The following is an 18,345-nucleotide window of genomic DNA, read 5'->3' on the forward strand; positions in this document are numbered from 1 at the left end:
TTCTTCCTCTTTCTATTCCAGTTCCTGCAAAGATTCACTTGCCCAAAAACCTGGAAGGCATGGGAGCTGTTCATGCCCTCCGAGGGGAAGTAGTGAGCATCAAGATTCCATTCAGCGGCAAGCCTCACCCCGTGATCACATGGCAGAAGGGACAAGACCTCATTGATACTAATGGACACTACCAAGTCATTGTTACGCGATCATTCACATCTCTTGTTTTCCCAAATGGTGTTGACAGAAAAGATGCAGGGTTTTACATTGTTTGTGCCAAAAACAGATTCGGAATCGATCAAAAAACAGTTGAATTAGATGTGGCTGATGTGCCTGATCCACCAAGAGGTCTGAAGGTAACTGACATTTCAAGGGATTCAGTCAACTTAACCTGGAATGAACCAGCTACTGACGGTGGAAGCAGAATCATAAACTACATTATTGAGAAACGTGCTACAACAGCAGAGCGATGGATTCGTGTTGCACAAGCTCGTGATACACGATACACAGTGGTGAACTTATTTGGCAAGACCACCTACCAGTTCCGTGTAATTGCAGAAAACAAGTTTGGCCACAGCCAGCCTTCTGAACCTACAGATCCAATTATAACAAAGGAAGATAAGACCAGAGTAATGAACTATGATGAAGAAGTTGATGAGACCAGAGAAGTCACGACAGTTAAAGCAGCTCACTATTCTACAAAGGAACTCTATGACAAATATATGATTGCAGAAGAGCTTGGACGTGGGCAGTTTGGCATTGCACACCGCTGTGTTGAGGCAGTTTCAAAAAAGACTTACCTGGCCAAGTTTGTCAAAGTAAAGGGTGCTGACCAAGTTTTGGTAAAGAAAGAAATTTCCATTCTAAACATTGCTAGGCACCGAAATATCCTGTATCTTTACGAATCATTTGAGAGCCTAGAAGAATTGGTCATGATCTTTGAATTCATTTCTGGAGTTGACATCTTTGAAAGAATCAGCACAGCTTCATTTGAACTTAATGAAAGAGAAATAATAAGTTACGTACGCCAGGTCTGCGATGCACTAGAATTTTTACATCGCCACAGCATTGGACATTTTGATATTAAACCAGACAATATTATTTACTTCACAAGAAGAAGCTCTGTAGTTAAAATTGTTGAATTTGGTCAAGCCAGACAATTGAAGCCTGGAGACAGCTTTAGACTCCAGTTCACTTCTCCTGAATATTATGCGCCTGAAGTACATCACCATGATTTGGTCAGCACAGCTACTGACATGTGGTCAGTTGGTGCTCTAACATACATACTTCTCAGTGGCATTAATCCTTTCATTGCTGAAACAAACCAACAAGTTATTGAAAATATTCTAAATGCTGAATACAACTTTGATGATGAAGCATTCAAAGACATAAGCATAGAGGCCATGGACTTCATTGATCGCCTACTAGTAAAGGAAAGAAAAGCTCGGATGACAGCTGCTGAAGCGCTTAACCACGTGTGGCTAAAACAGCAGACAGAAAAGACCAGCACTAAAGCTATCAAGACCGTGAGGCACAGGCGTTACTACCAAACTCTAGTAAAGAAAGAGTGGAACACAGTTGTGTCAGTAGCCCGCATTTCCTGTGGAGGTGCGATTAGATCTCAGAAAGGCATAACAGTGGCTAAAGTTAAAGTTGCACCGATAGACATTGGTCCCATTGCTGGGCAGATAAAGCATACTGTTACAGAAGAAGGAGGGCATGCCAAATATGTATGTAGGATTGAAAACTATGATCAGTCCACACAAGTCACATGGTACTTTGGTATGAGGCAATTAGAAAGCAATGAGAAATATGAAATCAAATATGAAGACGGTGTGGCAACCATGTATGTCAAAGATGTTTCTAAATCTGATGATGGTACCTACAGATGTAAGGTAGTAAATGACTATGGTGAAGACAGCTCTTATGCAGAACTTTTTGTTAAAGGTGTGAGAGAAATTTCTGAGCACTACAGATGCAGAACTGTTCGGAAAGTGAAACGACGGGTTGATACTATGAGACTATTAGAGCGTCCACCAGAATTTACTCTGCCTTTGTATAACCGCACCGCATATGTTGGAGAAAATGTCAGGTTTGGAGTAACTATAACAGTTCACCCAGAACCTCGCTTAACATGGTTCAAATCAGGCCAGAAAATCAAACCTGGTGATGATGATAAGAAGTATACTTTTGAATCAGACAAGGGCCTTTATCAACTCGTCATCAATAACGTCACTGAAGAGGATGATGCTGAATACAGTATTGTAGCACGCAATAAATATGGCGAAGACAGCTGCAAAGCTAAGTTGACTGTGATTCCGCATCCACCTCCAGCAGATGCCACACTAAGGCCAATGTTTAAAAGACTGCTGGCAAATGCTGAATGTCAAGAAGGCCAGAACGTCAGTTTTGAGATCAGGGTATCTGGTGTACCAAAACCAACGCTGAAATGGGAGAAAGATGGTCAACCTCTATCCTTTGGTCCTAATTTTGATATAATTCATGAAGGTTTAGATTATTATGCTTTGCATATCAGAGATACTTTACCAGAAGACAGTGGTTATTACAGAGTTACTGCTACAAATAGTGCTGGATCTACAAGCTGTCAGGCTTATCTAAAAGTTGAACGCTTGAAATATGTCAAGCGTGAGTACAAGACTGAAGAAGAGCGGGAGAAGCACGTACAGAGACAAATTGACAAGACCTTACGAATGGCAGAAATCCTTTCTGGGGTTGAAGCTGTTCCACTGACACAAACTGCACAAGAGGCTCTCAGAGAAGCTGCCATCTTATACAAACCAGCTGTTAGCACTAAGACTGTCAAAGGTGAATATGAAATTAAGAAAGAAGAAAAGAAGGAAGAAAGAAGACTTCGTATGCCGTATGAGGTCCCAGAGCCTCGCAAACATGTGCGCACTACTCTTGAGGAAGATCAGAACATTAAACACTTTGTGCCTCTGTCAGACATGAAGTGGTATAAGAGGCTGCGAGACCAGTACGAAATGCCAGGAAAACTTGAGAGAACTGTTCAGAAACGCCAGAAACGCATACGTCTTTCCAGGTGGGAGCAATTCTACGTGATGCCACTGCCACGCATTTCTGATCAGTATAAGCCTAAATGGCGCATACCAAAGCTAACACAAGATGATCTTGAAATTGTGAGACCAGCACGTCGGCATACCCCATCTCCAGACTATGAATATTACTATAGACCAAGAAGGCGATCACTTGGTGACTTGTCTGATGAGGAATTACTCCTGCCTATTGATGACTATTTAGCCATGAAGAGAACTGAAGAAGAGAGACTACGCCTTGAAGAAGAGCTGGAGTTAGGATTTTCTGCTTCCCCACCAAGAAGCCCCCCACGCTTTGAACTGTCTGCCCTTCGGTATTCTACGGCAGGAGCACAAGTCAGTTCAGAGGAAGAAAGAAAAAGAGAGCTGAGATATTCAAGCTATCACATCCCAACTAAAGCTGACACCAGTGCAAGCTACGCAGAGCTTCGTCAACGCCATGACAGGGCTGCCTACAGACCACCTAAACAAAAGCAAAGAATAATGGATGAAAAAGAGGATGAAGAATTGCTCCGTCCTGTTGGCACTGCTCAACGACTCTCCGAATACAGGAGTGAGCTTGAATATATGGCAGAGGAGGAAAAGAGTAGACTCAGGAGAAGGAGGGAAAGAGAAATAACTGAGATCACATCAGAAGAAGAAGAAGAAATAGAAATGGTGCAACACGTTCACAGGGAATTTTCACCTCCCTCTAGATTACTAAGGAGAAGAAGATCTCTTTCTCCAACTTACATTGAGTTGATGCGTCCTGTATCTGAATTAATTCGACCTCGCTCACGGCCACCTGAAGAAAGTGAGAGAAGATCCCCAACACCAGAGAGAACTCGACCACGCTCACCTAGCCCAGTTTCTAGTGAAAGATCGCTCTCTCGGTTTGAGAGGATGGCAAGATTTGATATATTTTCTAGATATGAGTCCATGAAATCTGCTTTGAAAACTCAGAAAACTATGGAAAGGAAATACGAAGTTCTGACTCAGCAGCCTTTCACCCTTGACCATGCTCCTCGCATTACCCTGAGAATGCGCTCGCACCGGGTACCATGTGGCCATAATACCAGGTTCATTCTAAATGTCCAGTCAAAACCAACTGCTGAAGTGAAGTGGTACCATAATGGTATTGAGCTCCAGGAGAGCAGTAAGATACATTTTACTAATACCAGTGGTGTATTAACTCTGGAGATTCTCGACTGCCACATTGATGACAGTGGAACATACCGGGCTGTATGCACAAACTACAAAGGGGAATGCTCTGATTATGCAACACTAGATGTAACTGGAGGAGATTACACTACATACTCTTCCCAGAGGAGAGATGAAGAAGTACCAAGGTCAATTTTACCTGACTTGACAAAAACAGAGGCATATGCAATCTCCTCATTTAAGAAAGCATCTGCTACAGAAGCAAGTTCCTCAGTAAGAGAGGTCAAATCAGAAATGTCAGCAACAAGAGAATCACTTCTATCATATGAACACTATGCTGCTTCTGAAGAAAAAATCACTGCGGCTGAAGAAAAATCATTGGAAGAAAGGACTGTACACAAGGCATTTAAAAGCACTCTACCAGCAACAATCCTTACAAAGCCACGGTCAGTCACAGTTTCTGAAGGGGAGACTGCAAGATTTTCCTGTGACGTTGATGGTGAACCAGCACCAACAATAACATGGTTCCGTGCGGGTCAACCCATTGTTTCTTCGAGGCGCTTCCAAGTAACACGAACGCAGTACAAATCTACCTTTGAAATTTCTTCGGTCCAGATGTCAGATGAAGGAAGTTACACTGTTGTGGTGGAGAACTCTGAAGGAAGACAGGAAGCGCATTTTACTTTGACCATTCAAAGAACAAAAATTCCTGAAAAAACAATTACATCACCTCCAACAATCAAATCTCCTGAGCCTCGTGTAAAGTCTCCAGAGCCAGTTAAGTCTCCTAAACGAGCGAAATCTCCTGAACCCATCAGTGGCCCCCCAAAAGCAAAGTCACCACCTGGAGACAAAACAGTACCAGCAGAGAAAGTACAATTACCAACTGCTTCTCCACCAAAGATAAAACAGCATCTGAAAGCAGAAACTCTAGGAGATAAGGTAAAGTTATCCTGTGCAGTTGAAAGCAGTGTTTTAAGTGTCAGAGAAGTGGCTTGGTATAAGGATGGCAAAAAACTGAAAGACGACCATCATTTCAAGTTTCATTATGCAGCAGATGGCACCTATGAGCTCAAAATCCATGAGCTCATGGAATCTGATAAAGGAGAATACACCTGTGAAATTATTGGGGAAGGAGGTGTTTCAAAAACTAACTTCCAGTTTACTGGCCAAGTATTTAAAAATATCTATTCCCAGGTAAGAGGTGTATCTGAAACTCATAAATCAGTTCAGAAAGAAGATAAGGTGCTTACAGGTTCTACCCAGAAGAAATCAGCAGTGGCAACTGAAGAAAAAGCAGCAGTTCAAGAAGTCATTAAAAAGTCAATTGTTACTGAAGATGTCAAACAATTGAAAGCAGAAATTAAAGCTTCTTCAACTAAAATGACAGTGTCCGAAGGGCAGAAAGTGACATTGAAAGCCAACATTCCTGGTGCCTCTGAAGTAAAATGGGTGCTGAATGGAACAGAGCTGAGAAATTCAGATGATTACAGATATGGTGTTTCTGGAAGTGATCACACACTAACTATCAAAAAGGCTAGTAATAAAGATGAAGGTATACTCACCTGTGAGGGTAAAACTGACGAAGGCATTATTAAATGCCAGTATGTTCTGACCTTTTCTAAAGAGCGTTCCAACGAACCAGCATTTATCATGCAGCCTAAGTCTCAAAATGTCAATGAAGGACAAGATGTATTGTTCACCTGTGAAGTTTCTGGGGATCCTTCTCCTGAAATTGAGTGGTTTAAGAATAATCAACCTGTAAGTATTCGTTTAATATATTTACTTGAAAAATTAGAATTATTCATAAAACTGATCTTAATGAAACCATTTTTTTCCCTCCTCAGATTGCTGTTTCATCGCACATCAGAGTAACACGCTCTAAAAACATGTATTCTCTTGAGATTCGAAATGCAGCAGTGAGTGACACCGGAAAATACACAGTCAAAGCAAAAAATTACCATGGGCAGTGCTCTGCTACAGCATCTTTGACTGTACTCCGTAAGTTTGTTCTCCAGGACTCGTGTTCAGACTAATCACAACTTTTTGCTGTGGTGTGTCTACTAAAATGACTTACATATGATAAAAGCCACCGGTAATGTTGATTTAAATATTTTAACAAGCTCCTATTTCTTTTGTATATTATATACACAGAACTAAAACAGCATTAGAACTCTTTATAACACCCACAGAGGAGCAGAGAGATGCTCTATTACATCATAGATGGATGTTAAGAGAAGGCTAGAAGCATTCCTTCCAGGATGACTGTGTTAAGACCTGGCAATGACTCTTTCCTCATTTACTAATAGAATCTGTTCCAAAAACCAAAGTAATTCCACAGTTAAAAAATTTTATGGTAACTTAGCCATAACTGAACTGGGTTTAGTATTTTATTGGCTGTACCATATCCCCCATTCCTAGCATCAAGGGGTTGCTATGATTTGCTTGTATGACTGTGCTTGGGTCTAAAGGAAAGCTGCAGTGATTGAGCTTTTCTGTTGCCTTTTATAGCTACAGAACAATGCAGTGAAATACAGACTTTCCTATACCATGTTTCTAAGAACTTGAAAATGTTTCACAGCTTCTACAAACATGAACTGAACACACAATTTCTCAGTGTCTAACGCTAGTAATGGTTCTAATAGGAAACGCTGTGTGACAACCTGTTTCTTCTTAAGTATGTTTCTCCTTCAAGCTCATACATACTAGTAACAGTTCTGTTTCCTACTTGTTTCATTTATAAATTAATGTTTGCGATTTGGACATCTTGAATCAAATGACTGTAAACAATTTTATACTCCACTGCAGTTTTCCATTGAAAGCAAATTATGCTGTCTCTTCATTTCTGTAAAATTAACCATATAGAACTGCATGACTTCATTCGTTAATGTGACGTTATTGGTTTTTCCTTCTATGTTTGCAATGCTCCTCAGCTCTAATTGAAGAACCTCCAAAAGAGGTAGTATTGAAGACAAGTGGCGACGCAAGCATGCACGAAAGTTTTTCTTCTCAGTCCTTTCAAAAGGCTTCTTCTAAACAAGAGGCTTCATTCAGCAGTTTCAGCAGTAGCAGCATGACTGAAATGAAATTTGCAAGCATGTCTGCCAAAAGCATGTCCTCCATGAAAGAATCCTTTGTAGAGATGAGCTCCACCAGTATTATGGGGAAATCTAGTATGGCTCAACTGGAGAGTTCAACTAGTAAAATGCTTAAATCAGGTCTGAGAGGTGAGCAATACAATTACTGGTAGAGTTAGTGCTTCAAATATCCTGAAGTAGTCCTCAGAGTAAACCTGGTGCATGGCTTAGTGGAAACAGACTAACTTTGTATTTCTTCTCCTGTTTTATCAAGGAGTACCACCCAAAATTGAAGCTCTCCCATCTGATATTAGCATTGATGAAGGAAAAGTTCTCACACTATCTTGTGCCTTTTCGGGTGAACCTGCTCCTGAAATAACATGGTACTGCAGAGGGAGAAAAATTACCAGTCAGGACCAGCAAGGCAGATTCCACATTGAAACCAGCGAAGATCTAACCACCCTGATCATCATGGATGTCCAGAAGAACGACGGTGGACTTTATACCCTGAATTTAGGAAATGAATTTGGTACCGATTCTGCCACTGTGAACATTAATATTCGATCAATTTAGAGAGCTTGATCTGTATTATTTACACTTGTCTTTTTACAAGTGATTCCTAGATGGACTGAAATATCTGATCTGTAAATAGAAAAAAAAATATTTTTGTACCTACCTGAATAAGACAAAGTCCAGAGCTATACATTATGACTTATAGTCATTATTGACCTAAGAATTTTAAACACTTTTTTCACTGACATGTACATACTGTATATAGCCGAAGTTAACGGTTATGAAGTTTTGTACCATTTATTTTATGACATTTTGAAACGTAACTTTTGGAACTAACAGTTGGTAGGAGAAAGTTTCCTAGCAAACGACTACCCTGCTCAACATTTAACTAATTTTTGCGCCTCAACTCATTGTTGATGTCCAAGAATGCCTCAACAGGTAGAGAGGCTCCCTGTTGAAGATTATCTACACCTAAGAGACGATACTGTGCATAGTATTTCATACATGCACAAATATTTATGTTGAATCAGAAATGTAAGACATTGGTGATGTTTGCAATTACCCTCCTGTAAGCATTGCTTTAATGTTTTACATTGGATCTGATTACGTCATAATTTCCATACCTGACTGACAATTTTTGGACAAAGTGCAAGCGGCCAGCACTTTGTCCACCCACTGTCTGCGTACTGTTTCTGACATATTGACTGCCTGGATAGCTTTCAAAAAGTAACATCACCTGGCCATCCCCTTAATCAACAAAGCTATTTAGGTGCTCGAGTGCAGCAGCAGTACCCCCTCTCGGAGGTTCGTAGGGTGCAGTGATTGAGTTTGTGTGGTAGTATTAGACATCCAGTAGTCACTTCCGGGCAACTAAGCAATGAACCACAGTTTGAAAACAAACTGTTGTTACAACATCAAATACTGCCCTGCACTTCAATTTGCGTTAGTTCTCCTAATGTAGTAATAAATTGTTAGCTGTTGAACCTCCTTGAGATAGAATTGTTCATTTGAAATAAAGCATGCTTTCTGCACCATAAAACCTGCGACTCCTTGTTATTTATCATGCTGTTTTCACAGTTCCTGAACTACACTATAGATAAAGAGTTGCTGAAAGAAAAGACTAGGTACAAATGCAATTCTCCAGTGTAAACCAGGTACCTAACTGTTGAAAATCCAGCCATCTATCAGAAACAGCCTGGCCACAAGAAAGTCAGCCTTAAAAAAAGCCAGACTTTAAAAAAAAAAGTTTTCTTCATAGGTTCTTCATTGACAAAGGATAAATTCTAGCATATGTTCTTATTATCCCTCTGTTAAGTGAATTTCCAGGCCTTCCACTACACCCTATATGGATAAATTGCTAATCTCTCCTCTTTATTGTTGGTCTCTGCTGAAAGTGGTTAAAAAACTGCCTCCAGGAAACCTGGCTATTGCCTCCTTTTTTTAGCAGCTGCAACTAGTATAGACCAGTTGACCCTAATTGCCTGGACCTACATGTTCTCACCTCCCATGGGTGATTAAGGGCCCATGCCCCATCAGTTCTTTGTCCCTCAAGTCAGCTGACATACCTGTAGGAGCAAAGCCTGTCTTTCTTTACATTCTTGGGGCGGAATCACAAATCCCTTGCAGGCAGGTCACAATTGTGGTTATCTATGGGAAAAGAATATCAAGGTCAAAAGAGCAACTCTGCTTCTAGAATTCACTCTGGTCAGTAAAAAAGCTTGAGAGCAAATACACTCACAGCAATGCGACACTGCTTCAGGGGCTGTAAAATCCTCTTAAGTGGAGCAGGAGCATTAGTTAGCAACACTATGCATGACTCTGACTCCCAGCATACTACCACTACTGAAAAAAAAGCTCAAGTTCATCAGAAGTAGTAAAGCATGTAGTATGCTTAAAAATCTATTCCAAAAAGACTCACTATAGAAGCAGACTTTTTATTAATTTCCTATAATCTTATATAATATCAACCACTAGCTATCCAATTGATGCAGGAAAGCTAATTGAGACAAGGACTAAAGTAAAAATAAGGATTTCAGAAGAGCTAAGTTTTGGGTCAGGACAAGATCCGGACTTTTTCAAGTGATGGAACTAGGAACATTTAGAAACAATTGTAAAGATGAAAGAGTTTAACAGTGCATGGTATTTCTTCCTTAGGGAGGAAAGTAAAAAAGAATAATAAAAATGAGGTAAAAAGGGTCTTTTATTTTAATCTTTAAAGCATTCAAAGAAAAAAAAAAAACCAACCCTCAAGAAAGCTTCTCATTCTAATTCCATTAGATGTTTAAAAAATCCCAAACTCAATACAAGACACAAAAATACCCAGGTACAGTCTTGTTTAACCAAAAACTAACTTGTGTACACAGGCACATAATAAAAACAACACTAAAAATGCCCAAGTCGGTCGTCTCAGCAGAAAGTAATAGTGACAGAAAGGATCTGCAGATTTAAGCATGAACTCTTCTCCACAAATGCTACTGGAAACTCGGTCTTCCATGGCCTCTACTGAGTCTAGACGTATTTATTTGATCAAGAGGAAAGCACATTGGTGTGGCAATGTAAAGCAAGTTCATTCTGCCTGTACCTCTTTGGCCCACCTCTGCACCGTACTTAAGCAAGCACACCTAACTTTAAGCAGATAAGTCACTCACATGCCTAAAAATAGGATTTAAAGTACTTACAGACTTTACTGAAGCACAGCTTTAATAGATAACATTACATGCTAACCTGCTGAGCCAGTGGTTTTTCACGAGACTGCTACGCAAATGCTAATACAGAGTGATATCGATAAAAGTCACAACCTAAAGCTTCGATATTCAGTTTCACAGAACACATCCCTAAACAGTAACATTTTTCGAGACAATAGCTTAAGCAGTCTCTGGATTTAAAAACATAAAATGAGCAACGAACATTTCAAATTATTTGCTTATTATATTTAGGTCAAATAGTGGGATTTTTAACTGTACAAGCTGACATTTGCTCTCTTTAAAGATAAAATCTATTGCACTATAGGACCAAGTTCAGAAAAATACCCTACCACCAATATGTGTGTGAAGGCATTTGGACTTCTTCATGTTTCCTAGGTCCTGATGCGTAAGGAAAAACTTTTTAACAAAGCTCCATGAGCTGCTGTATAAATTCTACTATAGAGCTATACATTCTCTACTAACAGTTTACATTTGGCAGCCTGAGAAAAATAGATAATTGTGATGGCGGATAGCCATAATAACACTGAGAGATTCATTTTACTGCTAGCACACAAGAAACCCTAGTCTTAACGTTGCATTTAAATTTTTACCATCATCTCCAGTTTCAATGACTTTTGAGAAAAGGGGAGAAAAATTACATGAACAGAACACAAAAACGTCTCATGTCTGATAAAATACTAAACCTAAATCTTCTCTAGTTGGTTTTTTTTTTCCTTCTCCCTTTTTGAAGATAATAACATTCTAGAGCTTGGATTTAAAAGAAAAATAATAATCAGAATATTTAATGTCTATTAAAAAAACCAAAGCATAACATAATCAACAATAAATCATTCAGTCATTCCCACACTGGAACATGCCATAGTACTAACAGCAGCAGTACAAAGGAGAAAGGATGATGGAGAAAGTAAGATACTCTGACATGTCTGAAAATGACAGTCAGTGAGTAGAAAATTAAGTCAGGTCCATGTAAGCTTCTGCAACTGTAACCCAAACTTTGTGGAAAATGCCTAGGCAGCCTACGGAGCACACTGAGAAAGGGAACATACAGAAGTAGCCTATTCTAGCAGTATCTATCACAAGAGAATATGAAACACAGGGGAAAGGAGGAGATGCTCTTAAATCCTGTCCCTTGACAGGATTTAAAGTATCACCTTTGACATCTATAATTGACAGTCTTGGAGATGCCTGCTTACCCTTCCCTTTGAAAAAGCTGAAGGAGGCCTGTCTTTTATTTTTTTATTTTAAACACATCCATAAAATACAGCTGTGCTTTCATCTTTAGCCTTCTCTCCCATACATGTGCTGGTTAGTACAGTCAGGATATGACTACGGGCATACCTATGTATATTGGTGTATAAAAAGCCATGATAATAGTGCCCTACCATGAAGAAAAAGGTAGCACCAGACAGCAAAGCAGGGAAACAGTCTGACTACTTTCTTACGGTACTCACTTGCCAAACAACATTCTGGATTGTTCATCCAGACTTAATAAATATCAAAATGCTAAGTAAAGTAAATTAAATTCCTAAATGACACCTTCTAATCACTACTGTACACACACAGTGGGAAGAGCAGAGGTAAAGCATTTCTTTTAGAATGTTTAAAGTGCAGGCCATTACTCCACCTTGTAGTAAGCTTGCTCCTGTTAGTGTGTTAGATACCCTTTGCAAAACAGTGAAGCTCTGGTCCCCCACTGAACAGGCAGAGGAATGCCTAGTTTCCAAATCCTAGTTCGCTGCTTAAGTTAGCAGCTAAGGGGCCAAGTCCTTCCAAGACAGTGGCAATTCTGTACATACACCATTACAGTCATCTGGGGAGCTTTACAAGTGAAATAAAAATCTATATGGTCCTTTGGTCTGCAATGTTAAATAGCAGAGATCTTCAGGATGGCAACTGTGGATTTGGGCACCCAGGCTCTACAGAAATCCCCTTTAAGCAGTAACTTTCTTTTCTAGATCTGGAACTCTTAGGTTCAGCCCTCAGAGTAGTCAGTAAAGAAACACCATAACAGGCAGGTTTCACATTAACTCTTTTAAAGCAGGATAATGAGGAACATCTGAAAAAAATATTTAGCTTTCAGACACAGACATTTCCTTCATTTGGGTGTTAGACCCCTTTAAAAAGTTACTAACTTACATGAGCAGGAACAACAGCTACACTACAATACTTAAACTGATGGTGGCATAACAAGCAAATCCAAGTTTATAGTTTGTGAAAATCACCTTAACACAAATAGCTGTGATTTCAGTTTTTAAATAAATCGAGTAATTTATTTTTTTTTTAATGCAGAAGCAACCTCTTACGTATTCCTACCCCAAAGACTGCTTTCGGGGCGGGGATTAAAAAAGTCAAAGTGACTTACTATACATTAAGTGGAAAGAAATACAAACGTTAATTTTCAGAAGTTTAAAGCCCCTGAACATTGTAATCTCAGCATTCACAAACCTTCAAATCACTGAGTGCCTGATCATTAATTCTTTATAGTACAAGCTGGTAAGCCATTTAAGCACATTCCATTTCTTATTATCTGATATTAGAGACTTCAGAGATATAACTCGGTAACTAGAAGTTACCACATTTCACCTAAATATATGTAGTATGCTTAATTCTTTAAGTGATAAATACTATCTAGAATTGGTTTCAGACTGATCTCTTCAGAAGCAGTTGAGATCAAAGCTAGAAGTACTAATTACACATTCTATGTTGAGATTCAGCTCCCATTCTCCACCAGAAAGAATAATGACACAATTAGTCATTCCTGGTAAGTTCTTCCCTAAACTTGGAAATGAAAGTGTAAGAGCATCCAGATTTTTTTTTTTTTTTTTTTTTTAGTCTTACCACACATGGATCATTGTGATTCAGCCAGCAAAGTATCATTTTCAGAAATGACTTCTTAGCTCCAGAAACCAAAAGTATGATGGCATATCATCTTCATTGATTTCATTGAAATACATTTTAGGATTTTTGCCAGAGTTTGGCATAGGTATATATAAAAAAAGCTGATTTAAGTTTAGCAGGAACATGTTACATGTATACAAAGCCACCATTCCAGCTTTAGTGACATGGAGAAACCCAAAACAGTGCTGAAGTAATTATATGCAAATTTTGTGCTTGAATCTAATCATTACAACTTTTGGCTAAACAATCCTACCTGTGGCAGTATTTAAAAATATTATTTACTACCACATGCACTGACCAGTCTCAGTTTTTTTGCACAATGTGGAGTCCAAACTATTTTCTCTGTAGTAGCTGAAAGCCAGAAAAAGATATTTGTTAATGTGACAGGTACTTAACACTGTACAAGCTGACAGAAACCTCAGTGAAATTTCAAAAAGCACCTCTAAGACAGCATATGATTCAAGACAACACTCTCATTGCAATACGTAGTTTACTTCTCTGAACATCTTTTTTAATATTTATTTTTACAATTGTCATAAGTGTCATACAGAATATATTAAAGCAAACATTCAGAAAAAAAAATGTACAAGTATGTGTGTGGCTGATATGCATATGCAAATGCTAGTTGCATGAAAACTGACAGAACCGAGCACAAATGACAGCTCTGAGCTGGTATCCACAAATTACTTGTATGAACCACTCCATTCCACATGGACATAATAGTTTATAAACTGGTATTTTATACATGGGCAACACCTCACATGTTTTTCCTCAACATTTGGACCTGTTTTGATTTAGATAAATCAACATTCCAGAAATTTATAAGGAAAGCTTCCATTCTGTTCCCATCTGTCCTTTCCAGCCTGCTTCAAGACCACCAAATTATTCATATACACATAAGGAAGACTAGTTAAACCAAATTAAAGATTTGATTACGAAAACAGATTTTGGTATGTGCTTGAGTGCAAAAAACCCTGTACATTTATTTAAAAATTGTGTAAATCAAAAACAGTAAATGGCTTGCTTAAAGTGCTCTACAGCTAAGACTTTATAGACCAAGTTTATCCCTAAATGAATACCCCAAAAAATCCCCAAAAGCTTACAATGCTAACACTAACAACCTTGTGGACCAAGTTGCCAGTAGGCACTGTTATACTATTAATTATTAAGAGAGTCAGACTCTGATCTCACTTACAGTTAATGCAAATTTACACTGATGTAACTGAGAGCAGAATCCATCTCCCGGTGTATACCATCCTCAAATGATATAAAGGAGTCGCAAAAACAGAAGCTCCCTTTTGTATAAATATGTCATAAATAAAATATGTATAGATACAAATATTCATTACAACAGCAGCTTAATGGTCTAGTATTTCATCTCTTGCTTCTGTAATACTTTGCTAAAAACACATCTTAAGTGAGCAGAATAAATCTTAACAGCGCTGCATTAGCTACTTGTGACGCTACACACCCCAGAAACAATTTATGCACATTTTGAAGCCTTTAGTAGATCTTTAGATCTTTAGTAGTGAAAGTAGGTAGAAATTTTTGATGCAAAAAAGAATAAATAAATAAAAATTATTAAATATCCAATGTTTGGTACAAATGCTTCATATTAAGTTATTTTTATACATTTGTTTAGAAAAATACACTAAATATTTCCACTTTCATTGGCTAAAAATAAGGACCGGATTATGTATATCCTTGTGTTTTTAAAGAAGGCAATGTCAATTACCATCAAGCTGCTAGAGTAGACCCATTAGTGCCCACTCCCACAGCCCCTTACACAGGCAAAAAAGCCATTGCAGGGCTAATCACGTCTCCTGGTGGATGACCTGGAACAAAAGACCAAGAGGCCCATGGCACAAGTTGCATTTTCTCAAAAAAAATGAAACCTTTTTGCTGAAGTTTATAACCTGCAGGTTTACTAATGTATCAGTCAGACCTTCACACTTTTTAAAAAGAGCTACATTTACAAATGTGGATGCTTATCTGTTAAGCCATCATTTGTTCCAAAAAATGCACATTCAAACTGTGAAATATTAGGAAAATACTCTTGCAAATAAACTATATAAAGATAAAATACACTTCAAAGATAGTTTTTATGTTATTCTATAAAGTGCAGAGAAATCCTTCTAAAAAGGGAAATGACTACTTCCTATAACAATAGTATAATTACAGCAGCTTTTGCATAGCATTATTTATAGAAAATTGAATACTTTCAGTTTCTTCAGGAAGAAAAGGACGAAAGAGTCTCTTCCAGATCAGATCTTTCCTTTGATACTGATCTATTTTCTTCAGGAATGGTTGATGATACCAGATCTCCATTGACAGCACTTCTAGAACAGTGAGCAGATCCTATGAAGATATCAAAGTATTTAATTTTCAACTCCAAAAAACCTCATCCAATCTGTCAGTTATTCTATTTGCTATTTCCTATACATAAGCAATCAGAAGCATAATTACTCTGGACTTTTCCTGGAAGATTTCACTCAATATCATGCCCAAGGACGATAGATATGAAGAGCGTTCAGCTAGTATAAATCAAGTAATTTTTTATTATTTTTTTCTTATACACAATGAATTTTACATAATGAAGGACAGTAATCTGTGAGGTGCAGACATATTCTGTATGAGGAACACATGAACTTTTTTTTTTTTAAAGAACTGATGCATCGATAAGCATTTAATTAAAACATTTTCTATTATTAAAATGAAATGGATGACCAACTGCAAGTTGGGTATTGCTACGCTACCTGACAGGAAAGAGAAAGAACTAAGATAACTGGAAGGTAGCAGAGGGAGCTTCTAACACAGGAAAAGAAAACAAAAACACAGAGAAACTGAGCTAGAAACTAGAACTACATAGCAAGGAACCAAAAAAGCCTGGTATTAGCACAAACACACAAGACAAAGACTCTTCTCAGCAGTCCTGAAGAGTCAGACTGGGTAACCGACACCAGAAGGTCCAAATGGTAACAACAAAAGCCTTGCATCACAGGAAGCTAGACTGATGTGCACCTACATCAGCAATGAGATACAAAATAGAATCTAAACTAAGTTTATAAGCTTGGGATACATGCTGGCATACCCTACGCAGGTGGCAGATGAGTGAGGGCAGATGAGCAAGTTGAAAGAGGTGGTCACCCTGCAACATGTGAGCATCACGGAACCAAGGAAATGGTGCAGAGGTGCGAATACTTGCTTCATGATAGAACGTAAAGCACTGGGACCTCTTTGTGCTCACGTGGGCTTTCAGCAATGCATAGGCCTCAGGTTTTTTCAATCCAAGTGAGGCACTAGGCACTCCGAAAGGAAGCAAAACTAAACCAGAACTAGTCAAGAAGAACTAGTCAAGTTGAAATCTCCCTGAGAAGAGTTAGGATAGAGTCAAAATGACAGCAAGATTCAAAAGGAAAAAGCCACAGAAGAACTAGCTACTAACTCAGTAGACCCATCTAATCAGGAGGAAATAATATTATGATCATGACATCATTTCATAATTTTTGGGGCTGCTTTTATTTATTGACAAGGCTGCACTCTTTCAGAACAGTACTGTTCTCTACAAAAGGCAAGCAGCCACTGAAATGAACCATCTTTCTGCAATGCACTGGGTGGAAATCACCCCCTCCACTCACAGGAGTAACAGAAAGGAGAATTTGTTCTGTGACAAGACGGTGGCAAACAACAGTATTCCACCACTTACCAGAATATCGTTCATGTAAGATTTTACTAGCACAAACATCCCTTTTCTGGTTATGTCTCTATTTTTAGTCCCACTGATTTCAGTACAACTACTCCTTTTCAGTATGAGTGAAAGCCAGCAAAAGCCAGCCACATAACAAACTACACAAGTGCTTTGATTTATAATATAGGAATCTTACAAACAAAACTTTGTGTAACTAAGAAAACTTTTTCCTCGTGCTGATATCAGCACTAGAACAGCTGCTGTAAACAGGGTAATAAATTGTACAGAAAGATACAAAAGAAAACCACCCTTCTTCCAAACTTACTCTGAGAATCTTCAAAGGGATTATCACTGTAAGATTCTGTATCTGAGTATGTTCTTCTGCGCCGCTGTGAAAATTGGTGAAGGGATGAAATTGGTTCTTTTACAGAGTGATTATTTCTACAAAACAAAACAAATGAGATCTATTAGTAAGCAAAATCTGTAACAACCCACACAAACTTAATATACTTTAAATTTAAAATAATTTTGGTGCTTAGATTAAACTGTTAGTATCAATGTTTTTCACTATACTGAACTAAAAGTGGCACAGTCAACAGAACATTCTTAATTTTCACAATTATAAAGCCTGAAAATGGAAAACAAAATGTAATACAGTATTTGCATGCAGAAGAAAATAACTCAAGAATCTGAAATACTGACCCAAAAAGAATGTTAGCGTTTCAAGCTGTGTCTAAGTTCATGAACTTGTCAGAATAAGTTATTTGCATAAAGCTGCTAGCATGAAGAAATTTTTGTAGTGTATTAGAGACAGCATCTGCATTATTCGCCACCGACACTGATAATCTGCACCCTTAGTTTTCAAAATTAGATCAATTTATGCTGTTTAATTTTTTTTCGCCCAAGTGAACAATTCTTCTCACATTTTTATTTTAATGCTAGCAGGTTCAGGGAGGTTTCTCGAGACATAAGAAAAAAGCTTAATGAAGTAGAAAATTACCTTTCTGAATAGCAAGGACCAGGGTGGCTAATGGAACGCTTCATCTGGGCGGGGGGGGGAAAGTCCAAACAACAAACCACATCAAAAATGTCACAAGCTACTTATAAGAAAATGCATACCTACATTAATTTTTACTTTATTCACAGTCTCTACAAAGTGAGAGGGCAATCTTTTCTTCTTAATTAATATCAGCCATTCTTAGTTAAAAGTCTGATTTAACTATATGAAAACAGATGGATTGCCATCAATATTAAAAGTT

The 18,345-nt window shown here is 38.3% G+C and overlaps 2 protein-coding genes across 7 annotated transcripts in view; one reads left to right on the top strand and one right to left on the bottom strand.

The window, feature by feature from the left end:
• The window catches only part of TTN (titin), a 244,973-nt gene extending 236,139 nt beyond the window's left edge, over nt 1-8,834 (top strand). Inside the window, exons 317-320 of the mRNA XM_030019102.1 lie at nt 22-5,966; nt 6,053-6,206; nt 7,139-7,432; nt 7,557-8,834. Of these exons, the coding sequence (XP_029874962.1) occupies nt 22-5,966; nt 6,053-6,206; nt 7,139-7,432; nt 7,557-7,855 (6,692 nt within the window). The 3' untranslated portion in view covers nt 7,856-8,834. The remainder of the gene's footprint in view (nt 1-21; nt 5,967-6,052; nt 6,207-7,138; nt 7,433-7,556) is intronic.
• Nucleotides 1-18,345, bottom strand: part of PLEKHA3 (pleckstrin homology domain containing A3) — a 29,525-nt gene that overhangs the window by 2,283 nt on the left and 8,897 nt on the right. The window contains exons 6-11 of one of the 6 annotated variants that reach the window (XR_005932572.1): nt 18,087-18,130; nt 17,412-17,527; nt 15,618-15,756; nt 13,697-13,749; nt 9,534-9,637; nt 9,361-9,442 (exon numbers count right to left, since the gene is read on the bottom strand). Coding sequence is in view for 2 of the 6 variants with exons in the window: in XM_030019121.2 (XP_029874981.1) it covers nt 15,629-15,756; nt 17,412-17,527; nt 18,087-18,130 (288 nt within the window). In the remaining 4 variants the exon portion in view is untranslated. Of the gene's footprint in view, nt 1-9,360; nt 9,443-9,533; nt 9,638-11,807; nt 13,750-13,887; nt 15,757-17,411; nt 17,528-18,086; nt 18,131-18,345 lie in introns of those variants that run through there. The other 5 variants (XR_005932574.1, XR_005932573.1, XR_003924066.2 and 2 more) reach the window with 5 other exon arrangements.

This window comes from Aquila chrysaetos, chromosome 6 (genome assembly GCF_900496995.4).
Source record: "Aquila chrysaetos chrysaetos chromosome 6, bAquChr1.4, whole genome shotgun sequence".
Taxonomy (NCBI): domain Eukaryota; kingdom Metazoa; phylum Chordata; class Aves; order Accipitriformes; family Accipitridae; genus Aquila; species Aquila chrysaetos.